The sequence below is a fragment of the Garra rufa genome, chromosome 2, assembly GCF_049309525.1.
Source record: "Garra rufa chromosome 2, GarRuf1.0, whole genome shotgun sequence".
In the NCBI taxonomy this organism is placed as follows: domain Eukaryota; kingdom Metazoa; phylum Chordata; class Actinopteri; order Cypriniformes; family Cyprinidae; genus Garra; species Garra rufa.
This window is the reverse complement of record NC_133362.1, coordinates 38,100,242-38,127,374: the sequence shown is the minus strand read 5'-3', so window position 1 is coordinate 38,127,374 and position 27,133 is coordinate 38,100,242. Positions and strand designations below refer to the sequence as shown.

The 27,133-nt window shown below is 36.9% G+C and overlaps 2 protein-coding genes across 3 annotated transcripts; both read right to left on the bottom strand.

Moving 5' to 3' along the window:
* Nucleotides 1–8,724: 8,724 nt before the first annotated feature.
* Nucleotides 8,725–14,766, bottom strand: LOC141326435 (cytochrome c oxidase subunit 7A2-like, mitochondrial). Of its 2 annotated transcripts, XM_073835182.1 has the most exons (4): nucleotides 14,630–14,766; nucleotides 13,556–13,690; nucleotides 13,055–13,129; nucleotides 9,182–9,315 (listed from the first exon to the last, which is right to left on the bottom strand). In XM_073835182.1, the coding sequence occupies exons 1-3, from the start codon at nucleotides 14,699–14,701 to the stop codon at nucleotides 13,076–13,078; spliced, it is 261 nt and encodes an 86-aa protein (XP_073691283.1). In that variant the 5' UTR covers nucleotides 14,702–14,766; the 3' UTR covers nucleotides 9,182–9,315; nucleotides 13,055–13,075. The 2 variants fall into 2 exon arrangements, with proteins under 2 accessions (XP_073691282.1, XP_073691283.1); XM_073835181.1 differs by lacking the exon at nucleotides 13,055–13,129 and having other exon boundaries at nucleotides 8,725–9,315.
* A 2,133-nt stretch (nucleotides 14,767–16,899) lies between these two features.
* Nucleotides 16,900–26,391, bottom strand: LOC141326433 (voltage-gated potassium channel regulatory subunit KCNG3-like). The gene is made up of 2 exons (XM_073835180.1): nucleotides 25,533–26,391; nucleotides 16,900–21,768 (listed from the first exon to the last, which is right to left on the bottom strand). Exons 1-2 carry the CDS (start codon nucleotides 26,168–26,170, stop codon nucleotides 21,123–21,125), a joined length of 1,284 nt encoding a protein of 427 aa, XP_073691281.1. The 5' UTR covers nucleotides 26,171–26,391; the 3' UTR covers nucleotides 16,900–21,122.
* Between the last annotated feature and the right edge of the window lie 742 nt (nucleotides 26,392–27,133).

Here is a 27,133-nt window from a genome sequence, read left to right as displayed (position 1 = left end):
ATTGCCACCATACATCAATGGAAAGCTTGTTTATTCAGCTTACAGACTTTTCTTACAGGAAATTGACCCCTATGACTTATTTTATGGTTCAGGGTCACATATTTCAATTATTTAAAAACACACAAAAAAGCTGCATGTTTGTAAGAAACCAACCCATCTTTAAAGCATTTTTTAAAAACTTCAAACTGTGGCTACTGGCCAAAACATGACTCTAGAATCGATAATAACGCTTCCTCCAGTGAAAAAGTCCATCCCCTGTTGTCTGTTCACATCAAAGTCCACCAACATATTGGTTAAGAATATATTTTTTTGCTTGTAAATAGTGATTGTTATGTGCATTTCTCTCCTGATTCAAACAAGATGACTTTTATTCTGGAGAAACCAGTATTATGGAACGAGAACTTGTATTTTTACCAGAAGCAATGGTTTGAAGTTAAAAACGTCTTAGTGATGAATTTGTGTCTTACAAATACAGTTTCAGAATACGTTAATTAACGGACTGGAGGATTACGTGTTGATTATTGTGGTGTTTTTATCAGCTGTTTGGACTCTCATTCTAATGGCACCCATTCACCGCAGTGGATCCATTGATGAGCGAGTGATGTGATGCTAAATTTCTCCAAATGTGTTCCAATGAGACCTTGTATGGCCTGAGGGTGAGTACATTTTCAGCAAATTTTCACCATAAAATACAAAATGTTGATATGCTTCTACGCTTATGTACAGGGGTACCTTTGGTCTTTCAGACTTTGAGTTATGCCTCCCTACGAAGTAGAAAAATCACAAATGAGATCTTTTAATTACCATAGTTCAGCCAACCCTATATGTTGATATTGAAAGTGCCAATATGATATTCATTTACACATGTATACTGTACATTGCTGTAAACCTTTTTTTTTTTTTGAAGCAGCATTTTAGTATCATATCAATACTTATTGTGTCTGTTTTTTATTTTTTATTTTATTTGAGTCATCTTAGGTCAGACAGAAAATAAAAATAATGTAAATACAACAATATACTATAATTAACATACATTTACACATATCTACATATAGCATACACTACCATACATTAATTCAAATAAAGACAGAAAAAAAGAAAACATCAGGCAATTGTGTTTATACATTCAAAGAAAGAAAGAAATATAGAGAAAGAATATATATATATATATACAGACCAAAAGTTTGGACACACCTTTGAACCAAAGTTTTCTTTATTTTCATGACTATGAAAATTGTAGATTCACACTGAAGGCATCAAAACTGTGAATTAACACATGTGGAATTATATACATAACAAAAAAGTGTGAAACGACTGAAAATATGTCATGTTCTAGGTTCTTCAAAGTAGTACCCTTTGCTTTGGTTACTGCTTTGCACACTCTTGGCATTCTCTTGATGAGCTTCAAGAGGTAGTCACCTGAAATGGTTTTCACTTCACAGGTGTGCCCTGTCAGGTTTAATAAGTGGGATTTCTTGCCTTATAAATGGGGTTGGGACCATCAGTTGTGTTGTGCAGAAGTAAATATAGTATATATAGAATTAAATATTTTATAGAATTAAATATAATTCCACATGTGTTAATTCATAGTTTGGATGCCTTCAGTGTGAATCTACAATTTTCATAGTCATGAAAATAAAGAAAACTTTTTTTATGAGGTGTGTCCAAACTTTTGGTCTGTACTGTGTATATGTATGTATATATATATATATATATATATATATATATATATATATATATGTATGTGTGTATATATATATGTGTGTGTGTGTGTGTGTGTGTGTGTGAATGAATAAATAAATTAGTAAATAAATAAAATAAAATTAAGACACAGTTGTCTCCTTAAAATATTTCAGAAAAGGGCTCCAGGCTCTCAAAAAAGTTTAGGCTTTTGTTTTATTGCACTTAAACACAGAAAAAGTCTGATTTTCATGATATGAAAATGAAATATAACCTAGAAGGTATCTGAATTATGAAAGAATCTCCACTGGGTCCACTGAAGGTGATCCAAGATTTTAAACTGTGTAATGTGTTTAATTCTCCGATGTACTTCAAACATTGGACACTGAACACTTCACTGCATTTCAACCTTGTCAGTCACCAAACACTTTTTTGAGTACAAGTATTTTGGAGAGTACTTACTCAAAATTACCAACACAGTTTAACCACTGAGGACTGTCACATAAGAGTCTCTACAGGGACTTTCTATGCTAAACACTTCTGCACTTGCACAGGCTGAGAGCTTTTCTAAAAACTACACACAGGAGACAAATTATCATTAGGTAACAACATTCCCTCAGGGTGTCCACCAGAAGCCAGCCAATTCTGTACAGATTTCTTAGAAAAACAGACAAGATCTTGAAACGAATAGCCTGTACTTAAAGGGATATGAAAATTTGATATTTATCTGCTTACCCCCAGGGCATCCAAGATGTAGGTGACTTTGTTTCTTCAGTAGAACACAAAAGAAGATTTTTAACTCAAGCCATTGCAGACTGTTAGTCATGTAATGGCAGTGAATGGGCAGAAAACCTTTGAAAGTAAAAAAAAAAAAAACATGCACAGACAAATCTAAATTACACCCTGCAGCTCGTGACGATATATTGATGTCCTAAGACACGAAACGATCGTTTTTTGTGAGAAACTGAACAGTATTTATATCATTATTTACCTCTGCTATACAGCAATATTGAACTGTCCTGGGCGCAAGCTCAGCATCCGGCACGTTACCTGTGTACGCCGGAAGGGGAAAATTTATCGCTGCAGACCCTCCACAATTTTACTAAGTACACTCTTAAAAATAAAGGTGCTTCACGATGCCATAGAAGAACCTTTTTGTCTAAATGGTTCCATAAAGAACCTTTAACATCTGAAGAACCTTTCTGGTTCACAAAAGGTTCTTTGTGGCAAATAAGGTTCTTCAGATTATAAAAGGTAAGCAAGAAATGGTTCTTTAAATAACCTTTGACTGAATGGTTCTTTGTGGAACTAAAAATGGTTCTTCTATGGCAGGGATCCTCAAATCTGGCCCACGAGTAGGGCTGCAACGATTAATCGAACGATGTTGTGAGGCGCGTTTAGTCAATGAAGCCGGTACTTTGATTAGTAGTAAATCCCCATCACGAATTCGATTTTCAGCACGATTTGGCGTGGCTTGTCAGTGTTTTACGGCGGGGTGTTTGAATTGCCGCTCCAGCTGAACGCACGTGATGGGGATTTACTACTAATCAAAGTACCGGCTTCATTGACTAATGATGGGGATTTTTTACTACTAATGCGCCTCACAACATCGTTCGATTAATCGTTGCAGCCCTACCCACGAGATCCATTTTCCTGCAGAGTTTAGCTCTAACCCTAATCAAACACACCTGAGCATGCTAATCGAGGTCTTTAGGATCATTAGAGAATCACAGGTAGGTGAGTTTGATCAAGGTTGGAGCTAAACTCTGCAGCGCATTGGACCTCCAGGGTAAGATTTGAGGAACCCTGTTCTATGGCATTGCTTGAAGAACCTTCTGAAGCACCATTATTTTTAAGAGTGTGTATGGGTGTGTTGATATCCAGCCGAAGAGCAAGCAACCATAACTTCAAGCGATCAGGCTCAGAAGTTGGGAATCGGTGAACAGTCAACAGTCACGGATGAGTTCCCGCAAGCAAACATAATCTTTCAGCTTTAAATCGGTTTCAATAATCACATGTAACGCGCCGGATGCTGAGCTCGCGACCAGAACAGTTGGATATTGCTGTATATCAGAGGTAAAAATTATATAAATACTATTCAGTTTTTCGCGTCTTAGGACATCAATGTATTTGTCTGTGCATGTTTTTTTTTTTTACTTTCAAAGGTTTGTTGCCATTCACTGCCAATAAATGACTAACAGACTGCAACGGTTTGAGATAAAAATCTTCTTTTGTGTTCTATTGAAGAAACAAAGTCACCTACATCTTGGATGCCCTGGGGGTAAGCAGATAAACATCAGATTTTCATTTTTAGGTCAGCTATTCCCTTAAAGGAGAGGTTCACTTCCAGAACAAAAGTTTACAGATAATGTACTCACCCCTTTGTCATTCAAGATGTTCCGCGAGGGTGAACTTCCAAAATGCAGTTTAAATGTGGCTTCAAACGATCCCAAATGCGGTTGTAAATGATCTCAGCCGAGGAAGAAGGGTCTTATCTAGCGAAACGATCGGTTATTTTTTAATTTTTTTATTACAGTTTATATACTTTTTAACTAAGTCTGCCTGAACTCAGTTAGGGTATGTCGAAAAACTCCCATCTTATTTTCTCCTTCAACTTAAAAAATAATTTCAAAATCATCCTACATCGCTGCAGAAGTACCGAACCAGTCTTTGCAAAGTGAACATGCAAAGAAGATCAAACACCCTTAAAAAAAAAAAAAAAAAAGTAAAACAGCGATGTAGGGCGATTTTGAAGTTGAGGGAGAAAATGGGATGGAAGTTTTCGACATACCGAGATGATGCATGGGGCAACTTTCTGAGCAATTTAATCAGGCAACTTTTTTTTGAGCAATGTTGCTTGGGTATTTTCCCATTGAGAATGAGTAACAAATTTCTATCTGGATCATTTAGATCAGTCTTAGGCCCTGTATCTCACCTGCCTGCCTGTTGACAGCAACATTTGCCAAAGTTGCACAACAACATTGCTCAAAAAGTTGTCCAGTTTATCATCAGCATAACTGTCTTGAAATGGAAAAAAAACAGAGTTCAGGCAGAGCAAAACAAGACAAGTGTTTGAGGTTAAAAAGTATATAAATTGTAATAAAAAACAAAAAACTAATAATAATAAAAAAAAAAAAACTAATAATATTGGTAGATAAGACCGTTCTTCCTCAGCTGAGATCGTTTACAACCACATTTGGCATCGTTTGAAGCCACGTTTAAACAGCATTTTGGAAGTTCAAACTCAGGGCACCATAGAAGTCCACTATATGGAGATAAATCCTAAAATGTTTTCCTCAAAAAACCTAATTTCTTTACGATTGAAGAAAGAAAGACATGAACATCTTGAATGACAAGGGGGTGAGTACAGTATCTGTAAAGATTTGTTCTGGAAGTGAATTTCTCCTTTAAGTACAGGCTATTCATTTCAAGATCTTGTCTGTTGTTCCAAGACATCTGTACAGAAATCGTTTAAAGCCGCATTTAAACTGCATTTTGGAAGTTCAAACTCGTGGAACCACAGAAGTCCGCTATAGGGACAAAAATCCTGAAATGTTTTTCTCAAAAAAACTATTTCTTTATGACTGAAGAAAGAAATATCTTGGATGACAAGGGGGTGAGTGCATTATCTGTAAATATTTGTTTTGAAAGTGAACTTCTCCTTTAATAGGAGATGTAGATAGAAGGTCAAACCGTTGTTAAAAAAAAAATCAATTTGATAGTGAAGGATCCATTCATTTTTAGTCTTAACCAATGAAACAATATAAATGCTTTCATTGGAAAGTGTTGGTTTAGTAGCAGTAATGTACTACTTTGTCATATTTGAGATACTTAGAGATTCCTAAGAGCACACGTCTTTCATGAATCGACTCCAAGGACACATATTCTATTAAAAATTGTCAATTGTTTTCACACAATGCATTACGAGGTTGCTATGTAAATACACCGGGGAGCAGAAACGCAGTATGTCGTGAAAACTAAAATAAGACAGCGGATGGGCTTTTCAATTAGTGTATGTCAGTTTCACCTGCATTAGCTTTCCATTGTGTAGGTGAGGTCAGGGTAGTTGTTTGTAGGGGCTTCGGCCAGGCTAGTTATCACACCCAGTCAGTTGCTATGAGAACCGCTGTTGCCGTAATCCTTCTGCAAATAAATGATCATGTCTCATAGGCATTAACAAATATGCAATTATGCTGTATGGGTCGATAGCAAACAGAGATAAGATGGTATAACTAACACTAATGACGCTGTTGTCTGGAAGTTCCAGACTGTCAGTCTAATGGCAACAAAGGCCTGTGTGACCAGGGCATTGTGTTCTGTCCTGCCGTAATCACTATCTGGAGAGATAGGTCCATCACGCCAGTCTTAGCTGCATGATTACCCTCCGGCCTTCAATAACTGCAGGTACCGGCAATGTTGAGCACCAGCTCTCTGTGCGCCGCACCATTATTCAAACAGAGATAGAGATGGCCAGCTGACATGCGTATTAAAAAATTGCATATATTGAATATGGCTAATACAGTTGAAGTCAAACGTTTTCACACACCTTGCAGAATCTGCAAAATGTTAATTATTTTAACTAAATAAGAGGGATCTTTCAAAATGCATGTTATTTTTTTCTTTAGTACTGACCTGAATAAGATATTTCACATAAAAGACATTTACATATAGTTCACAAGAGAAAATAATAGTTGAAATTTATAAAAAAATAACCTGGTTCAAAAGTTCATACACTTGATTCTTGATACTGTGTTGTTATCTGAATGATCCACAGCTGTTTCGATTATTTTTTTTTTTTGCTAGTTGTTTATGAGTCCCTTGTTTGTCCTGAACAGTTAAACTGCCCGCTGTTCTTTGAAAAAAATAATTCAGGTCCCACAAATTCTTTGGCTTTTCCGCATTTTTGCGTATTTGAACCCTTTCCAACAATGACTCTATGATTTTGAGATCAAAAACTTTTTAGAAAGAATCACAAATATAAAAAGATAGGAAGAAAATATTCTCTCAGAATTGTATTTACTTTATTTTCTCAGAATTCGAACAATTCACAATTCTGATTTTCTTTTTGAAAATGCAATTCACAATTCTCACTTTTTTTTTTTTTTTTTCATGAGTTATAAAGTCCAGTTCTGAGGGAAAAAACAAGACTGAAATGTTCTTAGAATTGCGCGTTTATATCTCACATTTCTGACTAAATTGCCTCTGAATTTCGGGATACAAACTCGCAATTCTGAGACAAAAAGTGGCAATTACCTTTTTTATTTAGTGGCAAAACTAGCTTTCGTAGAAAAATTGATGAATGGCAATGTATATGCAAAAACGACAAGACCAATCACAATTCACTACTGAAGTATAGTTTATATCTCACAATTCTGACTTTTTTTTCTCAGAAATGAGAGTTATATTTTTCATAATTGTGAGATATAAACTCACAATTCTTACTTTTTCTCAGAATTACATGATATAAACTCAAAATGGTGCGTTATAAGGTCAGAATTGCGAGATATAAACTAAAAATTCTGACTTTTTGTTTCTCAGAATTGCACGATATAAACTCAAAATTGCAAGTTGTAAGGTCAGAATTGCATGATAAAATTGGCAGTTTTGACTATTTTTCACAGAATTGCAAGATATAAACAATTGCCAGTTATAAAGTCAGAACTGCAATATATAAACTTAATTATTTTTTTTTTTTTCAAAATTGCAAGTTATAAAGTCAGAATTGTGAGATATAAACTCACAATTCGGACTTTTTTTTCCTCAGAACTGCATGATATAAACTCAAAATTGCGAGTTAAGTCAGAATTGCGTAACAGGCCTAAATTCACAATTGTGAGTCATATAGTTTATATCTTACAATTCTGTCTTTTATTTTCTCAGAACTGCGAGTTATATATCTCACATATAAACTCACAATTCTGACTTTTTTCCTCAGAATTGTGAATTATAAAGTCAGAATTGTGAGATATAAACTCACACATCTGACTTTTTTCCTCAGAATTGAAAGTTATAGTCTATTTTTCTCAAAACTGCGACATAAACTCAAAATGATGTAATAAAATCAATACTGCCTTGCAATTGCATGTTATTAAGTCAGAATTGCAAGTTGTAAACTCGCAATTCTGACTTTATAACTCGCAATTGCGACATCGTATCTCACAATTCCGAGAAATAAGTAAACTTGCAATTGCGAGAAAAAGTCAGAATTCTGAGATAAAAAGTCGCAAATACTACTTAAAAAAAAAAAAAAAAAAATCAGTGGTGGAAATGGGCTTCCATACACTTAAAAATAAAGGTGGTTCACAATGCTATAAAATAACCTTTTTTTGTCTAAATGGTTCCATAAAGAACCTTTAACATCTGAAGAACCTTTCTGTTTCACAAAAGGTGAAAGGTGGTGAAAGAAGGTTCATCAGATTATAAAAAGGTAAGAAAGAGATGGTACTTTAAAGAACCTTTGACTGAATGGTTCTTTGTGGAACCAAAAATGGTTCTCTATGGCATCGCTTCAAAGAACCTTTTAAAGCACCTTTATTTTTAAGAGTGCATGTATGCAAGTAGGTAGTTTGGATTCAATTTTAATGGCATATTAAGGATTTGTGGGTTTTAACCAAATATTAAGCACAATGTTTGATAAAAATCAATGCAATGCAATACAATAGAGGATGAATTCAAGACAGCAGCTCATTTTACATTTTAGAAACAAATAAATCAATAGTGGGCATTATGTAGCGCTGTTAAATTGCACTATATTTGATCTAATGTCAAGAATCAATAGAAATGTTAATTCTCTGGTTGGCTGACCCAAAATGCATCTAAATCTGACCGATAACATTGTACCCCAAGGAACTAATCTAATATCAATGAATTATAGGTTTTGAAATGCTTTTATGTATCGATTAACACTAATAACGCTTACAGTCCCATCAGACTCATATCCTGTATGATGAGACGGAGATGGAGCCGAAGAGCACAGGATGTTGTTGCAAATAATCGAATGCCATCCGGACTGTTGCAGCTCAACACAGACGAAGCACAAGGAGGTTTCATTGTTCACTTTTTACAAACAAAATATATTTATTCTGCAAGGTACAAATTGCAAGGACTTAATTTACAGGCTGACACGCTTGCTGTCATTTACTCAAAAGATGAGGGGATAAAAATGAATCAGTATATTAGTGTGTGATGTTAAAAACAAGACGATGTAAACTACTGTCCCATCAGACTGACCATTTGAGAAGATAATGATTGACCAAACCGGACACAATAAACTTTTATGTAATAAAAGTACATATGCAATGAAACCAGATGGCACTTTTCAGATTGATAAAGATGTGCTTGTATAACCAATAAGTGAAATCAAAATACTGGGGTGGATAAAATAATTCTGTCACAGTCTTTTAGAGCAAAACGACAAAGGTCCATTGTCATCACTCCAACCATAATAATTACAATATATTTAATAATTACACAGGGCACAGGCAGGGAAGGTCACTGTGGTTTTCTGGGTTGGGCAGCGATATAGAGGGCCATCAAGCAGTAGAGGGTGCCGCCAATTGTCAAGCCCATCGTGGTCCTATACAGCATTTTGTCCATGACTCCACGCTTCAGGTGAACAGGTGCTCCATCAGTTTTCTGTAACAGGTTTAATACACAAATTTATTTTTGCATTCAGAAATGCAACACGGAGTACAATTAATTTATATTTGTAAAATTAAAGTTCAATCTATTTGCGTTGGGTCTACATTAATAATTGCATTTGGCAAGAACGGGACCTGCAGAAATCCAGACTGAGATGTTGGCAACTGATTCACTCTAGGGCTGGACTGACAATAACGATTAGTCCCGATTTAATCAATTTTAACTTTGATGAACTAATATCATTTGCATGAACAAAACCTCCATAAACATCACCTGCACAGTGAGGTAAAAATTATTTGATCCCCTGCTGATTTTTTATGTTTGATCACTGACAAAGAAATGATCAGTCTATAATTTTAATGGTAGATCTATTTGAACAGTAAGAGACAGAATAACAACCAAAAAATATAAAAAGCTCTAAATTGATTTGCATTTTAATGAGTGAAGTAAATATTTTACCCCTTTGCAAAACATGACTTAGCAAAACCCTTGTTGGCAATCAGAGTTCTGGCATTTCTTGTAGATGGCCACAAAGTTTGCACACATCTCAGGAGGGATTTTGTCCCACTACTTTTTGCAGATCCTCTCCAAGTCATTAAAGGTTTCGAGGCTGACGTTTGGCAACTCAAACCTTCAGCTCCCTCCACAGATTTTCTTTGGGATTAAGGTCTGGAGACTGGCTAGGCCACTCCAGGACCTTAATGTGCTTCTTCATGAGCCACTCCTTTGTTGCCTTGGCCGTGTGTTTTGGTACATACCCATCCACAATGCCATGGCTGTCTTCAATGCCCTGGCCCTGACGGTACATGGCCCTGTCCATTGTCCCTTTGATGTGGTACAGTTGTTCTGTCCCCTTAGCAGAAAAACACCCCCAAAGCATAATATTTCCACCTCCATGTTTGACGGTGGGGATGGTGTTCCTGGGGTCATAGGCAGCATTGCTCCTCCAAACACGGCGAGTTGAGTTGATGCCAAAGAGCTTGATTTTGGTCTCATCTGACCACAACACTTTCACTTAGTTCTCCTCTGAATCATTCAGATGTTCATTGGCAAACTTCAGACGGGCCTGTCTTTCTTGAGCAGGGGGACCTTGTGGGCGCTGCAGGATTTTAGTCCTTCACGGCGTAGTGTGTTACCAATTGTTTTCTTGGCGACTATGGTCCCAGCTGCCTTGAGATCATTGACAAGATCATCCCGTGTAGTTCTGGGCTGATTTCTCACCGTTCTCATGATCATTGAAACTCCATGAGGTGAGATCTTGCATTTTGTTGTCACCTCACCAAGCTGCTTGGCGATGGTCTTGTTGCCCATTCCAGCCTTGTGTAGGTCTACAATCTTGTCCTTGACATCCTTGGACAGCTCTTTGGTCTTGGCCATGGTGGAGAGTTTGGAATCTGATTGATCGATTGCTTCTGTGAACAGGTGTCTTTTATACAGGTAACAAACTGAGATTGGGAGCACTCCCTTTAAGAGAGTGCTCCTAATCTCAGCTCAATACCTGTATAAAAGATTGATAGAGGATCAAATACTTATTTCACTCAAATGCAAATAATTTATAACTTTTTCGAAAGACATTTTCCTGGATTTGTGTTATTCTGTCTCTCACTGTTAAAATAAACCTACCATTAAAATGGCGAAATGATGGTGTTATGCAACTAAAACATAATATCTTCCTCTTTTTTTACATAAGCAAATTGACCAGTTTTCCAACAAAATTATGGCTTTCTTCTGTTCAACCTAACTCGTTTCACAGAAATATTTATTTCATAGCTATTAACCCTCAAAGACCGAGACAGCCGCCGGCGGCTAAAAATAACTATTGGTCTTAAATGTTTAATAACTTTTGAACCGCTAATCCAATTTGAATGCTTTAAAAAGTCTCGTAAAGTACAGAGTCTGCTCTTTTCAGTGATATCGCATTTGTCTCATTTGGATATTCAGAGGCTCCGTAGTAAGCGTGATTACGTCATCACATTTCCTCAGCACTGATTCGTCAGATGAAATCAACACGTTTTGGTCCTCTGAGCCAAACAGGAACGATTGTTGATGCTTAGTCCCACCCCTGTGCCCCGATTGGTTCAAACTGTCATCTATTCAACCAATAAACATAGGTTTTGGTCTTTTGAACCACCGATTAGTATGTTTCTTTGCAGATCTGAACAGACGCAAAGTGAAAGCAAAGTGCGTCTTGCGTGCATGAAAACAAACGCAAAATAACACATTTGCATGACAGCATTCTTTGAAAATGTACAGAAATACTCACGACAGAGCCCTTTGACATAAAACAAACCAAAAACAAGGATGAAACAACAGTAGATATCGGATAAAGCACTGGAATGTCGGTTTTCGGTCACTAGGCGATGTCCCGGTAAAATAGATTCCGACGCAGACTACAGCCAGCAGATCCATCTATTTGGTTGTTATATTATGTAACTAATTATTATATAGTTTTTAAAGATTATTTGTACTATTTTTTCGGTTGCACTCTGTATATTTCTCTCTCATTTTGTGTGTAGTTTGTGAATAATTTGGATTGTTTATTTATTTTTTTGTTGCACAAGACAGTTTGTGCATTTTTTCTTGTGCTACTTTCTACACTATTTGTGTTTATTGTTCATCTTTTGGATTAAGAATATATTTATGAAATAGTAAATTATTTTTTACTGTGTTTTGCTATTATTTAACACTGTTTCTGCAATGACTTTACTCCTGAAACGTTTTTGGACAGATCTATATTGTCAATAAACGAAATGGGCCTGTTTTTCACTGAAAAGCACCTAAATAATATTGTAATAATTGGCTATAACTTGCTTGGGGAATGTTATATATAGACAAAATTGTATTTGGAAGTGTAAAACACCTAAATACAAATTTTTAAAGAAAAAAATCTAAACTTCAGGAGTTTTTGTTTGAGTACACAGTAAAAAACACCCAATTGTTGGTAGCGTTTTTTCCTAAAATTCTGGAAATTCACTAATTTTTAGAGAAAACAAAAGGAAATTTGTAATTTTAAATTAGCTAGACATAAAGTTCAAGTTCTTATGTTTATAATGATATATGACAATTGATGCTGACTGCTAGAATAGGTCTGAAAAAACAAAGAAATATACAGGTGCCTCAGGTGCCCCAAAAATGTTCTAGGTCTTTAAGGGTTAATCTGCACCCCGCATGTTTTATTTTGCTGTATGGTTTATAATCTGAGTATTTGCGGTACCCAGACAGCGCAAAGAAGAACAGATCAGTGTTCAGTCAAGTGTAAATGCACAGCAGTCATAACTTTTCTTTTAGACATTATGCTCAGTTTTGGACAAGCGATGGTAAGTGCAGATATTGTAATGCAAATCTACTGAAGGTACCGAGAGTGGAGAATTTAATTTTTACTGTACTGTATATTGTAGCCACAGGAACGTTACATTTCGCCAGGATTTAAGTTATTATAAATGTGTACAGCCTTGATGCTTAAGTAAAATGTTATTAGCTAGATATCGAGCCAAAATCTTGTTTTTTCGTTTTCTGAACAAATGAAAAAAACGAATAAATGATGCGTTTTCTTATTTCTGCTTATATGATACACGGATTATACCCACTTCTAATTCTAACATTTAAGCATTACCAATCTGTAATGCTAAAAATGTTTATTTAATTTAGAAATCTTTTTTATTCTAGATTTGTGATGGTAGCAATTTAGTTATATATAGACAGCAGAATAAACAACAACCTTGTAAAAACTTACCATTTGTGATGTAATGAGTGTTCAATGACACATCTGTTCTTTTTCTATGACCCTGAATGTGGCTCCAATGACAATCTAGAGTTTGAATTTATAATGTTAGGTGTACTGTTGAGACTCTTTTGTTTTTAACTCAGGTGTTGCCAAATCAAAAGCCGTTTTGGGACTTGTGCCAGACAACTGTTCATATTGTTTTGATTTGTGTCCAAGTTAAAAATAGAAAATAGTCAAGCAGATGGAGTACCTTCTCTGTTATAAAATACACATATCCCTGGGTTGTTAGAAATAACTAAATGGGCATTAAATAAATATTTTGCATGGGGAGGACAATAGTGTGGTATTTTTTTTCTCAGATTTTTAAGTTAATCTACACTAATTTATTACAAAATAACAAGATCAAATGAGTAAAAGTATTTCAATAACGGTCTCTGCACATTGTGATGTTGATAGTTTCCTACTAAATGTAGTTAGCACAAAGAAGTTACAAAAACCACAGTGCAATACCTGGAAAATCTTCTGCAGCTCAGGGACTTTGTTGATTCCCAAGTAGTGTGCCACAGACCCACTCTCCGAAACAACCTTGGTTGGTACAGCAAAGATCATGGGAGGAGCTTGAGAGGGAACCGTGGGCCTCAGCCCCTGTTTAAGACAAACACAATGATGTATGAGCTGCAGAGACATAACACCAAAAAATGACTACTGCCATTATTTACATCAGTCCAAACCCTTATGCTGGTATTGGCTTCCTCTAAACTCAAAAGGACAAATTTATGCACTTCCACACCCCACAAAGGTCACTCATAGTTCAACCATGTCCATGACCATGGAGATCCAAAAAAGGCCCAACAATCACTATACAACATAGTTTTCTAAACCTGGATACACAAAATCCAACACTCTTATCATCTCTGGAGCTTTACAGATATGGATATGAATGGTTGTAACTTAATAGGGAAAAGACCAACATAAGTATTGTTCAAAATGTTTCCTTGTCTGTTTGTTGGAAAAATAACAGCATATAAGAAAATACTGAATGACAGTATTTCTATTTCAGCAAAATGTTCTTTGAACCAAGTTACAGATTGAATAGACAAGGTCATGGTGGAGAAGGTAAACATAACCTCTTAACCTTAGTCTAAAAGAACGGAATGAAAGGAAACGCAGCTTTGAACTCTACAGCTGTCCTTGACTTTAAACCAAACCGTTGACTTCTGAATTATTTGGTATAATTTTTCTTCATGCTAAGACAGTTATGTTTTTTTTTTAAACAGCTGGTTTTTAGAAGCTTAGAGGAATTGTCTGATAAAGAGCTATACAATCCTGCTGAGGCCATATTGTAGCTGTAGCGTCGGTCTTTAATCACTCGGATTTATTAACGTCAATGACAAACGTAGTCTGCATTGCTTTTAAACTAAAACAACCCTGACGGTAAATCATCAGTATATGTGAGTATTTATAATATCACCACAATAAAAAGCCAGACTTGCGGAATGACTGAGAGTGTCTGTGAAGCGCTTCCTGTGAAGGTCACTCCAGGCTTCTCGCTTCTCATAACACAGCAGCGGAAGGTTTGAGTACCTGCGGGTTGTACGCGGACGCTGGTGTAGCTCCCGTTAATTTCCCGGTGACTCCGCTGACCTTATAGTACATTTTTGTTTGATAATACTGTGAGTCACACCGCAGAGAGGATCACGTCCCACCACCTGCTCTCTGTGCCCGAGAGTGAGAGGACCCTGGCGGAAATTACGTCACTTAGTAGACCGTTTCTTGCCGGATTAAAAAAGCGTAAATCCTACCTTCAGCCTCTTTTCAGACAAACTACTATTTTTAAATTGTGAATAAAATGGGGTTAGTAAATTGTAAATCATAATAATATTTCCCAATAATACTGTTTTACTGCACGTTTAGCCAAAATAGGCTAAATGCAACCTATAGTTAGCATAGCAGACGTTTTTCACTAACACTAATAAATCATACAGACCTGAAACTTTTAAACAGTAGTGTGCATAGCTACAAACACCAGCTATTAAAGGATATTAGCATTTTTGTTAACCTAGAAATTTAGCCTTTTTTCTCTCCACATGTTTGGGATTTATGAATATTAATAACTAACGTTACTCAGAAACACAAATCACACAAAAATGCGCATCTACACTTTTCAATATGACTTTTTGTCGTCTCTTAATATGGCTGTTTAAAAAAATGAAATGTGTAGAAAGTCAAGTTTACATACACTATATTGCATACAAAATATTGGAACACTCTTCTAATGAATTATTTTGGCTGCTTTAGCAATTTTCATGAGTACAAATCTTAATGTTTAGGCATATGATGATATTCTAAGGAATTGTGTGCTTCTAATTGTATAGGAACAGTTTGGACAGGATCCTTTCCTATTCTAGCTTGGCAACACATCTGTGTATAAGGCAAGGTTCAAAAAGAAATGATTGCCCTGCTGAAAAACAAACAAACAAAACAGCTAAAACCAGCCCAGGCTGGTTGGCTGGTTTGAGCTGGTCAACCAGACTGGTTTTAGCTGGTCAGCAGGCTAGTTTTAGAGGGGTTTTGGCCATTTTCTTAACCTGGCCAGGCTGGTCAGGATGGGAGACCACCAGCTAAAACCAGCTACTTCCAGCTTAAACCAGCCTAGGGGTTTTTTTCAGCAGGGTGATTCAGTCAGTGTAGAAAAACTTGACTGGTCTACAGAAAGCAGAAAGCCACCCCCTTGTCATTTAAGATGTTCATGTCTTTCTTTCTTCAGTCGTAAAGAAATTATGTTTTTTGAGGAAAACATTTCAGGATTTCTCTTCATATAGTGGACTTCTATGGTGCCCCTGAGTTTGAACTTCCAAAATGTAGTTTAAATGCAGCTTCAAAGGGCTCTAAATGATCCCAGCCAAGGAAGTAGAGTCTTATCTAGTGAAACAATTGGTTATTTTCTAAAAACATTTACAATTTATATACTTTTTAATCTCTACAGAGTACACACAGAGCCAGACAAGACGAGTATTTGAGGTTAAAAAGTATTTGAACTCGGGTGCACCATAGAAGTCTGTTATATGGAGAGAAATCCTGAAATGTTTTCCTCAAAAAACATAATTTCCTTCCGACTGAAGAAAGAAAGACATGAACATCTTGGATGACAAGGGGGTGAGTACATTATCTATACATTTTTGTTCTGAAAGCGAACTACTCCTTTAATCCCATCTGAACACCTCTGGTGTGACTTTAAATGCAGACTTTGAGCCAAAAACTCATCACCAAACACCAATGACTTGTACATATGGGTACAGTCATTTTAGACAAATCCAAAACTGTTGCAACAGAGATGGGAAAAAAAAAAAAAAAAAAAAAAAAAAAAATCATGAATTGTTTCCAACCTTGTTGCCACTGTTTTGGAAGTGCATTTTCTGTTCTAAAAAAGGGGGTGTCTCAGTACTTTTGTCCATATAGTGTATATACAAGTCATTTATGTTTGGTAATGAGTTTTTGGCTCAAGGTCTGCATTTTAAGTCACACCAGAGATGTTCAGCTGGGATTAATTTTTTTTTTTTGAACCTTGCCTTTTACACAAAGGCATTGCCATGTTAGAATATATATGTTTTTTCCAATTAACTGTTGCTATAAAATTAGAAGCACACAATATCCTAGAATATCATTCATTATATGCTTAAACATTAAGATCTGTACTCATGGAAATTAATAAAGTAGTCAAACCTGTTCAGTAGAAGTGGGTGTCCCAATACTTTTTGCAACATAGTGTTTTATATGGAGCTTCTTCTTCTAATTCTTAAAAAAGGACACAACACAGTCGTTTATTTTGTACTATTTATTAATATCCAGTTTCATGAATTTTGTCAAGACCCGCTTTAGCTAACACAGAGGCAAATCCTAGTTTATTCAAAATAGACTTTCTATTTAAAAAATACATTGAAAGCTACTAGAGAATGCAGAAAAAGGGGGGAAAATAGCCTAACTGTAGTTAGACTTTACAGCAGGATTTCAAACACTCTTCTATAGTACTAAACATTACTCGGGTATAAAAATCCCTACAAAAAGCTCAAGCCAGGTGTGATAAGCCCAAGCTATTATATCAGTGATACACAACATATGATCATAATGTACAGCTGTTGTTACAACTCTGAAATAATAAAATATTTCATAGAAAAAAGAAAAGAAAAAAAAAACGATGTAAAAACTTAATTTCAGCAGTGTTAAATATCATAATACAACAGAGAATAGCATTTAAAGTATTACAGTGAACATATTTATGTCCATTAAAACTTGGCAACACTGTTTTACAAGTGTAATATATTGGTGTACAGTGTCAGATGTGAATTCTCAGTGTGCAGCATAAAAAAAGATAAAATAAATCTGTTACACATTCCTCCAAGAGATCTCTTGCTTCTGTTTTGAGATTTAAGCAGAGACCGGAGTGAAAAGGATACACATTCTACTGACAAACTGAGAGATCTGTTGGTTTAACAGACGTTACTATCCACATGTTGCTGTCATGAGCTTTTCATTAGAGCACTGATGCATTTGCATGTAAAGTAAACCGGATCCCTTATGTTTACCATGATTAATGAAGCAGGCAAAAGAGAAAAGCAGTGGGATGAAAGTGTATTAAGAACAAATGACTGGCAGCTGACACCTGCGGTCTGCAATTAATTTTGGGGATTTTGCTTATTTTCACTTTCACATTAATTTCTGGGTGTTGTGTGTACATGTGAGCCAAGGGAGTCCGTGTCTGAAGTGATCTGGAGAACACCTCAGCATGATCTCTTCAGGAGGTTTAATTAATGAGGAGGGAAATCTTAGCACATTTTGGTCTGACACATTTTTTCTTCCTGTAACCCAAAACGGAATGCATCTATTTCCAATCACACAAACTTCCGATTATTAATTCACAAAGGCCTGTGCTGCAGTCGCTGACTGCTGGTTTCCATCCATAAACCGCTGTGTGGAATATGAATAAAGATGACTGTGATTAGTGAGAATGTGGTAATTACAGAGAAGAGAGAGGCAGCGCACCTTGCACAAGAGGAATTATTCTTAGAAAAGGTGAAAATCTGTCGCTCACTTCTTTAAACAGGAAGTTTGTCTGTATTTAAATTGTATTCTTGTTTGCAGTTTTAAGTACTGAATTATTTAGCAGACATTTTGCCATTCTCATTTGAAAGAAATATGCATATATTTCTAATGGAATGACATTTTGTACACAAAACATTTTTTTGGTAACACTTCACAATAAGGTGTCATTTGTGTAATGTATTAACTAACATGAATGAACAATGAACAATACCATTTATTACAATATTTATTATTCTTTGTTAATGTTAGTTAATGAAAATACAGTTGTTCATTGTTTGTTCATGTTAGTTCAATACATGTTAGTTCATGTTAACAAACACGACTTGTGATTTTAATGATGCATTAGTAAATGCTGAAATTAACATTAACTAAAATTAATAAATGCTGTAGAAAAGACATTTGTATGAAATAAATAACGAGGGAGGAAGTATGAGAAAGGTTTGTGGCAAAAGAAGGGATGACAATAATCTCACGCCTTCGTATTGGGCACACTGCATTGAATCAATCACTTTTTAAAATTGGCAAACACGATACAGGTTTGTGCAGTATATGTGGAAACCCAGAAACAGTCGAGCATGTTCTTCTCAACTGTTATGGTTATAATGAAGAAAGATCTCAGCTTATGGAGGAAATGAAGAAAGCAGGAATTAAAAAGTTAACATTAAAGATCTAGCTAGATGGTAATTTAACAATAACTAAAACGTTAGAGTATCTAAAAAATTAGACTAATTTAATTTGTGTGTGGGGGGGGGGGGGGGGGGGGGGTTTGTGCTCTCTCTCTGTGCCTGGTTTATTTGTGTATCCCCTTCTATATCACTGCCTCACACTCCACCCCAGTAGGTGGCGGAAATGCACCAAAGCTGGTTTGCCAACCGCCATTAACTCCAAAGAAGAAGAAGAAGAAATGCTGTAGAAGTATTGTTCATTCTTAGTTCATGTTAACTAATATAGTTAACTAATGTTAACTAATAAACCTTATTGTAAAGTGTTACCATTTTTTTATTATACTGAATTATTGACGGTTTTTGCCTGCCCCTTAAACATGAATAAAATTTAACTCAAGTTTACTCAAGAAAATATAAAAACACTACAAGCTGGCAAGAGGGACCAGATGGAGCTACTTTATCATTCTGAAGGGGGAAAAAACACTAACAGTAAACAACAAAACTATTATTGCACTGTTCAAAATTATTGTACCATATCATAGTCATAATTGTATTATGTATCGTGAGATGCACACTGTACATGGACAATGGACTTACTAATATGTTTACCATATTATGTATACCGTAAAAAAATGGTGTAGTTTGCTACAAAGTATGAAAATAAGACTTTCTAAAATGCAATCTCATGACCAATTCGTACAGATTTTACATACATACCCAAGTGGTGACCCAGGTAGGTTTAGGGGCATAAAATACATATGATTTAGCAAAAATCATACAAATTCGTACAAGTAAGGCTGACTATTTAGTAAAATATGCCAATTTGCCATTGAGATCAGGTTGGATCTGAATGTTATACATGTGTAACAGAACAGCATATTCAGTAAGGATAAAATGTAGGATAAGACTATTTTGGATATTTATCGGGAACTGACTGAATGGTGAAAAGTGGATATTATGTACCATAATGGAGCAGATGGTTGAAAACATAACAGGGATTTGTGACGTCAACTAAGCAAAGCCATTTCAGAGGTGGAGAAAGTTGAGTCATAAGACAAACTTTTTTTGAATCTGGAATTATGTGCACAAATGAATGTGGAGCAAGAAAATAACCAGGGTAAATTTTCAACCTTGACTTTTTCTCAAATGTTGACTTCGATTTAAAATTTAAACATGTTGTTTAACGTCAAATAACACTTTTGTTACAATTTTACAAAGTTTTCTTTCCTCTAGCATAAGCCCTCCAATGATGCACTTGAAGAAATGTGTCAAGACAAAAACACATAACAATACATTCTCTGAATGTTCCTTTAAAAGCATCGAGGAACACAAGAGCCACCAAACAACAGAGAGAGCCGTGCGTCGGGGAGAAGTGGGTGGCACGGGTGACTCCATGGGAGGAGATGGCCTTGAGGTAGTTGTATCACTAAAGATCTCCAGAACCTTCCATGAACATGCAGATAGCTCTCTGCACAACTCCAGAAGGTGCATGAGCCTCAAGGCATCTCGCTCCCGTGTGAAAACCGGCAGGGCAGTAGAGGACATTCAGAGGTAGAAGAATCGAACTCTACATGCACTACGTGGTGTCATCCAAAACACCCAACTCTCCATGACAGCACTCTCTCTCTCCATGGCCCGTTATGTTCCTCTCAGCATAGCTGCCCACACAGCTCTCACTTTATCCTTGTAATTCTCAGTCTATTCCGCTCATTATGTCCCACTACCTCTGGAGGTTTGCTGTCACACTGAATTGGGTCTACACAACAATTTAGCCTGGAAAGAGTACTCGGAAAATGGAATAGGTTGATTAAAATTCATCTATTGTGAGTAATAAAAGAGAGACTCTCAATATTTTAAATGCTGGAAAAGTGGTACTGCTTTAAAACTCCATTGCTTATAAATGAAGGCATCATCAAAGAGAAAGGTTCCTGGGCGACGAGATGATTAAATTATTTCTCTCATATCTGCTTGCCAACACTGTGGGCTGCCTAAGTGGCATTCAAAAGCTAAATCCTTTGGAGGAACGCCACACGTATAAGGTAAGGTGCAGATCTCTGAGAGCGAGGGCTAGTTGAGTCTTTTCAAGGCCTCTGAAAGTATCCCTCCAGCAGTGTGTACCTGTCAAGGACACCTGACCTCAGTGATACCGTCACCATGGTAGCCTCCTCCATCCCCTTGAGTAACAGATACAGCGGATACTGGCGCTCAGAGGGATGAATGTGGCAGATGGAAATGCCTCGGGAGATCTTTGCACTAGCCATTGATTTCTCGAGCAGAAAGCGGTTATTTGTCGCAGCTAAACCCACCGGGAGTCAATTGAGGAACTCTGCGGACAGGCTTCGGGTACAGCGGGCGGAGCGGAACTTGAGTTCGTGGTAGCACTGGACAAAGCTGTGGTAGATGAAGGTGATGGGAAGAGCCAGGAGCACTATTCCGCTCACGACGCATAGGCCACCAAGCACACGTCCCGGCACAGTGATGGGGTACATGTCTCCATAGCCGACAGTGGTCATGGAGATAATAACCCACCAGCAGGCGGAGGGAATGCTAGCGTATTCCTCGTTCCCGGACTCCAGATCCAGGCCGTGCTCTAGAAGTTGCGCCAGCGCCCCGAATATGGCCATGGCCACGCATATGAAGACCAGGAGCATGACCATCTCACGGTAGCAGCGCCTCAGCGTTAACCCCAAAGTCTGGAGCCCTAGGAAGTGACGCGCCAGCTTGATGACCCAGAAGATTCGCATCATGCGCAGCACCCGCAGCGTCACGCCGGCCCTCTGCAGCTGAGAGTTTTCTCCGGTGAGAACCGTCATGGTGACGGAGATGTAATAGGGGGTAATGGCCAGCAGGTCTATGATGTTCAGCGGACGTCGAACAAACTCACACTTGTCTCGGGACACAATGAAGCGCACGATGCACTCTGCCGTGAACCATCCGATGCACACCGCCTCAATGATCCTGGACAGGTGCGCGGCGATGGGGAAAAGAACAGAAAGAAAGTTTGAGAGAGGAAAAAGGGGAAAAGGAACATGCTGATGCATAATAAGAAACAGAGTCTCATTAACCACTTCAGATGTTTAGTTCAAGGTGTCCAAGTTTGAGATAATTCAAAGCCATTTTAAAGCGTTCACTTTTCTCATCATCTTGTTTGCTACGCTGTTGAATGCTTTTAAGCATTGCCATTGCCGCTCGCTTACAGATACTTTGAAAAGCCGACTGAAATATTCAGAGGCAAGAAATAGTAAGGTCAAAAAGCCAGCAATTGCTTGAGGAATGAGCTCACTTACTTTAGAATTCAAGAATGCAAGATTGCCCCTAGAACTTTAATAATGGCTTAGAATTAAAGAAACTGGTGAAATTACACTAGCAAATAAATAAATGAACAGCTTTTTTATTGCCTTGTGATCCAAATGACCATTCACTGTTAAAATTCAATTGGTTATTGAAGCACAGTAAATGTACACTACTAGTCAAAAGTTTTTGAACAGGAAGATTTTCAATGTTTTTTAAAGAAGTCTTTTCTGCTCACCAAGCCTGCATTTATTTGATACAAAGTACAGCAAATTTGAATACATTTTAAAATGTAATTTATTCCTGATTTTTTTGTATTACTTCAGTCACATGATCCTTTAGAAGTCATTCTAATATTCTGATTTGTTGCTCAAAAAATATTTATTAGGGGTTCAAGCATGTACCTATTGTAACTTATTAAAAAAAAACAAAAAACAAAACATTTGACTGGTAGTGTATATTTTCATTGTTTATGTGAAACTTAAATATTACTGTCTTGAAGCACTTTGAAATGCACTTAATCCATGCAACCGCTTGGAATCCCATAAGGCCTAGCAACACCGTTTATAAAGTAATGCCAGTATTGATCACAGTATTTGTATTCCTCTCAGAGTCTAATAATGACAGTAAGGATGTCTGATGAAACCCAGACAGTAAAATGGATTGCAGTGTATCGACAGAATGCCAGTAATTGTTAGTGACTGAGTGAAAAAAGTAATATTAAGAAGATATGTCAGTGCTTATTGTCTATATCTGTTTTGGCATTTTGTTCAAACGGTTGCTGGGGCTTAAAGGGTTGGGTAAATAATTAAAATGAATAAATAAAGGCAAACCATTCCAGTTCAGAGCCCTGTCATTAATTCTTCATTTTATAAACCAAATCAATATTTCTAATTTAGGTTTGGCAACATATAGCGAAATTTATTTCTCAGAGAGAGAAACAATTTGACAAATTGGACATAAAAACTCTTTTTCCATTTTCAATTTTGGATTTTGTCTTTTATCTGTTACACCGAAATGACTGGTGTAGCTTATTTCTGTTTCAGTGTTTCAACCCCCAAAATAGATGCGTAAAATGTCCCATTTTACATCAAGTGCAGTGGAACTCTAGTTTATATGCAACAAAATTGCCTAATGCTTTCGCATCCGACGTGCTTTTCTGACAGAAGTCAACTTTGAGCTGGAATAGAAGCATAGCTGAGGAAAAAATGGAGACATTGAAAGTTGTCCCCGAAGACATAATCACTCAAACTAATGACAGCTGAAAAAACAAACCTGATTTTTCAGCAACATAGAGCATGGTATATTTTTACACACAAACACACAGTATGGAAGTTTGCTCCTCAGGTACCAGTACCTTCAGAACAGTCCACGTGGCAGTTATGAATACGAAACAGACAAACACAAAGGTTAAAAGGATATTAAAAACCAGGAAATTCCTAATAAACTAATGCTCAGTGGTCGTTTCTATCATTGTTTGTTCCAGGTTTCTATGTAAACCTAGTGGCACCAATTTATGACTCACCTTTTGCTCTTTTATTTGTTAGTCTCTCTCGTGTTTTTTAAATAATTATCTTTTTTGTTTAAAATGGCTCTAATGGAGTCATTTTAATGTCATAAAGCTGACAGTTTTGCTGTTTAGAATTTGTCACTTTGTTATAAGATGATCCATTTCTCCACATGATCTACAAACAGCTGGCTCTCAACCTTCATTCAGCACCTTGGAGAGAGACAGATCTAACTTTGTCAAAACAGTGCAGCTTTGCTTCAGCTATGTACAGTTACCAATCTGACAATCAGTGACAACCGAGGAGCTTCGAGATGCTCGAGTAGGCGATTTGTTAACTAGCCTAGACTATGAAACGTTATGACTTCTTTTCATGCTGAAAGATAAAAGACATACATTTAGGAAATAGGACAACATGACAGTATACAGTACACATGATACAGAAGACTGTAGACAAGTGTGGCTGCAGATGTGTTTTTTATATTTACAAGCATTGCTTTACGAGGAATAGGGGCACATGCACACGTGATGTGTTCTTGTATTAAAACAGCTGGACGAACAGTTTGCATTAAAACAGCTGAGACGTGTTTTTTAGGTTGAATTGATTTTGACTGCTCTGTCCTCGTAATGGACAAAGACGTCATCTGACTCCTTTTTAACCAAGAACATATGTGACCCTGGACCACAAAATCTTAAGTAGCACTGGTATATTTGTAGCAATACATTGTATGGGTCCACATCATCGTTTTTTCTTTTTAATGCCAAAAATCATTAGGATATTAAGTAAAGATCATGTGCCATTAAGATATTTTGTAAATTTCCTACTGTAAATATATATATAAAAAATAAATAAATAAAATATTGATTAGCAATATGCTTTGCTAAGAACTTCATTTGGACAACTTTAAAGGTGATTTTCTCAATATTTTGTATTTTTTGTAAACCTCAGATTCCAGATTTTCAAATAGTTGTATTTCAGCCAAATACTAATCCTATCCTAACAAACAAATGTCAATGGAAATCTTATTTATTCAGCTTTCCGATGATGTATAAATCTCAATTTCCAAAAAAATGACCCTTATGACTGGTTTAGTGGTCCAGGGTCACATAAAAAAAAAATGTGCAGAAAGAACATAGCCTAGAATAAAATTAATAAAATAACTGCAATTAAGGTGATTCCAGATATATCAGGAATAATGTCCATTTTGTTTGCTAAGCTTGCAGTCTGCACAGTAAAAGTCGTAAACTAATTTCTATGTAGCGGTCAGGACTGGATAAAGAGTAGAAGAAAACCATTTTGAAAGTTTAAAAAAAAAGTCATTTATTTATTTAATCAGGACTGTGAGAGATTTCTTTTTTCACCTTCAGCATCCAATGCCTTAAACTTTACATTTTTAAGATGCTGTGTTGTTAAAGTTACAGCCACTAAGTTTTTGATTATGTTGTATTGGCTAATATTTGGACCTCCTTTATTACATAAATTACAGGTAACATTTTAACATTTTTTTTTTATCCTTTCCATGAGCGAATGTGTCCAGTAGTGAAGTTTCCTTGATATACTGAGTAGCATTTGTCTGGTCATGTGATTTCAAAATGTCAGCCCCATGAGGAGACCCTCTCAATTTAAAATAAAACAGTTGTCATTAGGCTTCTCTATTCCCTTTGAGTGTAAATCATTTTTATAAAAAGTACTATTTATTTTTAGCATGTCTAGCGTATAATTAAGATTTCAAAAAGATATTCAACGTTTAAAAACTAGTGGAGGGACACCTATGCGAGCTGTTTCATTCCCGCTGCGTGGCGTCTAGCTGTTTTTGAACGCAAGAACGCATCCTGTGTCAACGACCCCCTGTGAGGATATTTTTACCGCTGAAATCTCGCAAAAAAAGTTAGTAAGTTTATTCAAGAAAGAAGACATAAATACCCGGATGGATGCTCTAAAGAGTCTGTGTACCTGTGCTCTTCCACTACGTTGCTCTCGGCAGTTTTCCAGTCAGGAAGAGTGCTTGCGCAAAGCATTACCATGGACACAATAACAAAAATCACAGACACGGACGCCAAAATTTGCGCGGCCAGGGAGGAGGTGGGCTCCTCGAAAGTCCTACGCATTCGCTCCAACCACTTTGAATCTTGTTTCCCGTTTGACGTGTCATCCGTCCTAATTTCGTCTGCCGTTTTGTGGTGCTCCTCGGTAAAGTGAGTGTAGGTGTCGGACATGCGGTCGTCGAGTCTCCGCTGGCAGCAGAACTCCAAATGAGAGCTTTCCAACCCCCAGTAAATCATCTCGTTGTAAAATGACAGCTCGCACATATGAGGAACAAAGCGCAGTTTGCCGTACTTCACGTACAGCATTATAAAGCCAAAGGCTTCTGAATGTCTGTCAAAGAAGAACTCGTTCCTCTCTCGATCGTAATCGTCGCACACTTCCAGCACTTCTCTCTCCGAGACGCAACTGTGGAGACGACTCACTCTCCTCAAAGGGAAATCCTTGATTACGTCCTTTGGAAAAGCATACTTGGTGCCACCCACGTTTATGATACAGACGCTTTTGCCAAACTTCATTTTTGCGAACTTCTAAATCCTAGAGCGCAGATGAAAGTCATGTTCAGTGGGTAGCGTCAAATACTTCCAGCTTTAGCCTCAAAGTTCATGCTTCACCCTTCTTCAAGTGTCCACCACGCGGCGTGGGAAGCAGCTGGAGATAACGCCGTTTCTCTTGGCATCCTCGGGTTGGATTAAACTTGCGCGCAAGCGGTGCGCTTGTACCTGTGCGGCGACTGCGCCCCGCCGATCTCCACTCCACACAAGAGGCATTTCGAGGGCACTTCGGTTTCCGCGACGCACCGAATCCAACCTGCGAGTGAGGCACCAGGCGCGAACAGTGATGTTATGCGTGCGCGCACACGCATGCACGCACACACATAGCTTCAGAAGTACTCTCAGGTCTCTTCTCTCGATATTCTGCTGTCAATCCACAGATTTCAGGAGATACTTATCTGTTGTTAAGAGTCTACTTTTAAAACGGATTTCAGTATTTATCCACTTACACATTCATCTTGCACAATCATCTACATAATGCCCTAGTTAGTAAGATATGTTTTTTATCATTTTGAAGGAGAAAATACTGTAGATCTGTTTACCTGTAGGATACCTTTACCTAGACTATATAAAAAGACTGAAAAGACTACTTGAAGCTCCATTTTAGGTTTCCTCAGATCTCTGTACTGACTGAATCCACTGGAGAACCTCAAAGTGCATTTTAAATGTGTCCCAAATTTCCTATTGTACTCGGAGAACTTCATAATTCATATTTCAAGTGCATTAACAGCTTTCCCTTATGATACAATTCCTAGAACTGTTGACAGTCTTGCAATATGACTCACTATATAATTTATGTGAGAATTGGCGTTACAAGTATTCCATGCGAACTATCACATTTTAAAGTCCTCATGAAATCAAAATGTAAGTTTTTTTTTTTAAATGAATATGTTAGCCTTATGGTTATTTATAAGCTAGTGTGTTTCA